At 44.0% G+C, this 2,673-nt stretch overlaps 1 protein-coding gene across 1 annotated transcript; it reads right to left on the reverse strand.

Annotated features, from left to right (window-relative positions):
• Nucleotides 1-650: 650 nt before the first annotated feature.
• Nucleotides 651-1,843, reverse strand: LOC104945718 (laminin subunit alpha-4-like). The gene is made up of 4 exons (XM_010771426.1): nucleotides 1,618-1,843; nucleotides 1,237-1,317; nucleotides 976-1,127; nucleotides 651-788 (listed from the first exon to the last, which is right to left on the reverse strand). Exons 2-4 carry the CDS (start codon nucleotides 1,286-1,288, stop codon nucleotides 651-653), a joined length of 342 nt encoding a protein of 113 aa, XP_010769728.1. The 5' UTR covers nucleotides 1,289-1,317; nucleotides 1,618-1,843.
• Between the last annotated feature and the right edge of the window lie 830 nt (nucleotides 1,844-2,673).

Below are 2,673 nucleotides of genomic sequence, written 5' to 3' on the forward strand. Positions count from 1 at the left end.
GGAGTGTAGAGTAGACTATACGCATTACACTGTTACACATCTACTATACAGTATACACTGTAGTGACTACTACTCGACCACGCTGTCCACTATGTCTAAGCCAATCACATCGCTAGCTTCCCTTGACGTCACACAGATCTCGCGAGCAGTTGCGATATTTTGCGAGACTTCGTGAGTTCAGTAATGGCCGCCATATCAGAAGCCGACACAATGTTTTTCGTCTTTTCTCAGCGCAAATTTCTCGATCTATGGAAGGTTTTAGATGGTTTATAACAAAAAGGAGAATATACGTAAGTGCTAGTTTTTTTGCGAGTCCAAGTACCGGTTCCCGATGTTCCGGTTTTAACCGGACTTGAACCGAAACTTTTTACAAGTCCAGTACCGGTTCGGCGTACCGGTACGCAGCACAACACATGACTCAGTCGGTGGAGCCATTCTCAGGTGTCTCTATACAGATGAGGTGCAGAGTATATAACTGCACTTCAGCTCTAAATGTGTAGTATATGCAATGTTGTGTGAAAAGTGAATTTTAAAGAAGAAAAAAGCTTTCTTCAGAAATGTCTTTAAAATGTTTTTGACTAAGATTACAGCTGTTGCTGCCCTGACACTTCATTTTCCCTTTGCTTTATCTTATCCTATCTTAAAGTGATTTAATTGGAAGATGATGCTCTCCTGACCGAGTCTCCCAGCTGTTTGATGTCCAACACCACCGCGTCTGTGTTCTTCTCCAGCTCCCCCGCCTGGGCCTTCATCACAGCTGACTTGTTTCTCCAGCCTTGAAACTGAGTCTGTTGAAAGATGAAATATATTCTTTGGACAAGCTCTTTGAAGGAAAAAAACGTACACAACTTTCACAAAATGACACAAAAAAATTATTTGATCCATTGTTTATGTTTATTTGCAAATATTAATGGGTGGCTTCAACTTGTCTTTGATGCATATTATTTTGTTCTTGCATGTCATGAGCGTATGAACCTGCAGTCGTAGAGCAGTGTAGTTGTAGTATTTGAGCCTGTCGTTGGCTGCAGCCCCGGAGGAGATGTTCAGCACTGCCACTTTCAGCTGGTCCAGCGTCTTATTGGACTGCCGCAAGTCTCCAATCAGATGCCAAATGCACTCATCACAACCTGAAAGCACAGAGTCATTGCAGTACCACAGCACAGTTATGGTGTGTTACAATTTACATCATGTGGTCTTTTGTTGGGGGCTGTAGTGGTGTTTCCTGCAGTCACTTACTGATGTTGCACAGGTTGACAGCAGCCTCTGACAGGCACTCTCCTGTATGCATATCACAGTGTCCGCTCTCACAGTCACACTCTGTGAACACAAACAGCTGAGCGTCACCACAGAGGAAAGACAGAAAGTATTGCGGAACAGGTACAGTAACCACACACAGATGGCTCGTTGGCCTGAGTCCTGCACATCTGTCTTGTGGCTTCTCTTGTGTGGGACTGATGCTTTTAGCAGCTGTGTGTGTGTGTGTGGGAAGGGAACATGAGTACTCAGCGAGGCCTTTCCTCTGGGAAAGCGTTATCTGCAGTTAATTTTTCGACAAATGGTGTTTATTCAGGAGAACCAAAAAGGTTTGACACACAGTATGACGGACAGATGCCTTACTCTGGCAGCCAGAGGGGATATAGTCCCAGTAGCCGGGGAGGCAACGCTCACAGTAACGGCCCCCGGCCCCCGGGCGGCACGGGCAGCTGTGGGTGAGGGGGTGGCAGGTGGGGCGGAGGGAGGCCGGCCCGCATTCACACCTTCGACAGCCCTGACAGCTGGAGAAACCAGAGTAGCCCTCCTAGAGTACATGAAGAAAAGCGCGGTCAGACAATCACACAGGCTGTCGTTATAGTCTCCAGCTCATAGGGTCCTGTTGTGAACCCGGAAATGTTCAGTACCAAAAGTTTTATGTTAGAAAAAAGTGTAAGACATGCAGCTGCAGAAAGTGCATACAAATCAACTTTGGAGATAACAAAACAGTCCACGAGGACATTCATAAAACGTTATAAAGTATTAATAAACGGTACAGACATTGGGGACAAATTAAGTTTGAACTGGTGCATATTGATAGCTATTTGTGTTTTGTTTATTGTTCCATTAAAATAATGTATTCATTTGTGTTGTTTGGATTTGCTTTCTCTTGCATGTGTTCAATGTTTCGTGAGCATTAGAGCATTTCCGAACATTTTAAGTAATTAGACCAGTGTTGACTTTGTTGACTTTGTTGTGTTGACTTTGACCAATTTTTACAAAATGACCCCAAAAAGGAAATCTATTGCTGTCAAAAATAGGTTTTTAATTCATCAAATCGTCTGAAAATTATAGGGGTGGTTCAATACTATGCTCTTAACGATTAAAATACATTTGAAGTAATTTCATTGAATTATGGGTGTTTTATTGTATTTTATAACACCTTAAGCCCTCTGGGGTCAAAAATGACCCCGCAGGACAAAGTGGAGCAATGGGGCACATTTTTTCAGCATAATGCTGCAACAACCCCCTGGCTGCTCCTCGGAGCACACACACACACACACACACACACACACACACACACACACACGCACGCACGCACGCACACACACACACACACACACACACACACACACGCACACACGACACACACACACACACACTTTTGATGTATAGGATCAAGCAATTTTTAGATCAACAAAA

The sequence above is a fragment of the Notothenia coriiceps genome, unplaced genomic scaffold (assembly GCF_000735185.1).
Source record: "Notothenia coriiceps isolate Sejong01 unplaced genomic scaffold, NC01 NC01_scaffold00009981, whole genome shotgun sequence".
In the NCBI taxonomy this organism is placed as follows: domain Eukaryota; kingdom Metazoa; phylum Chordata; class Actinopteri; order Perciformes; family Nototheniidae; genus Notothenia; species Notothenia coriiceps.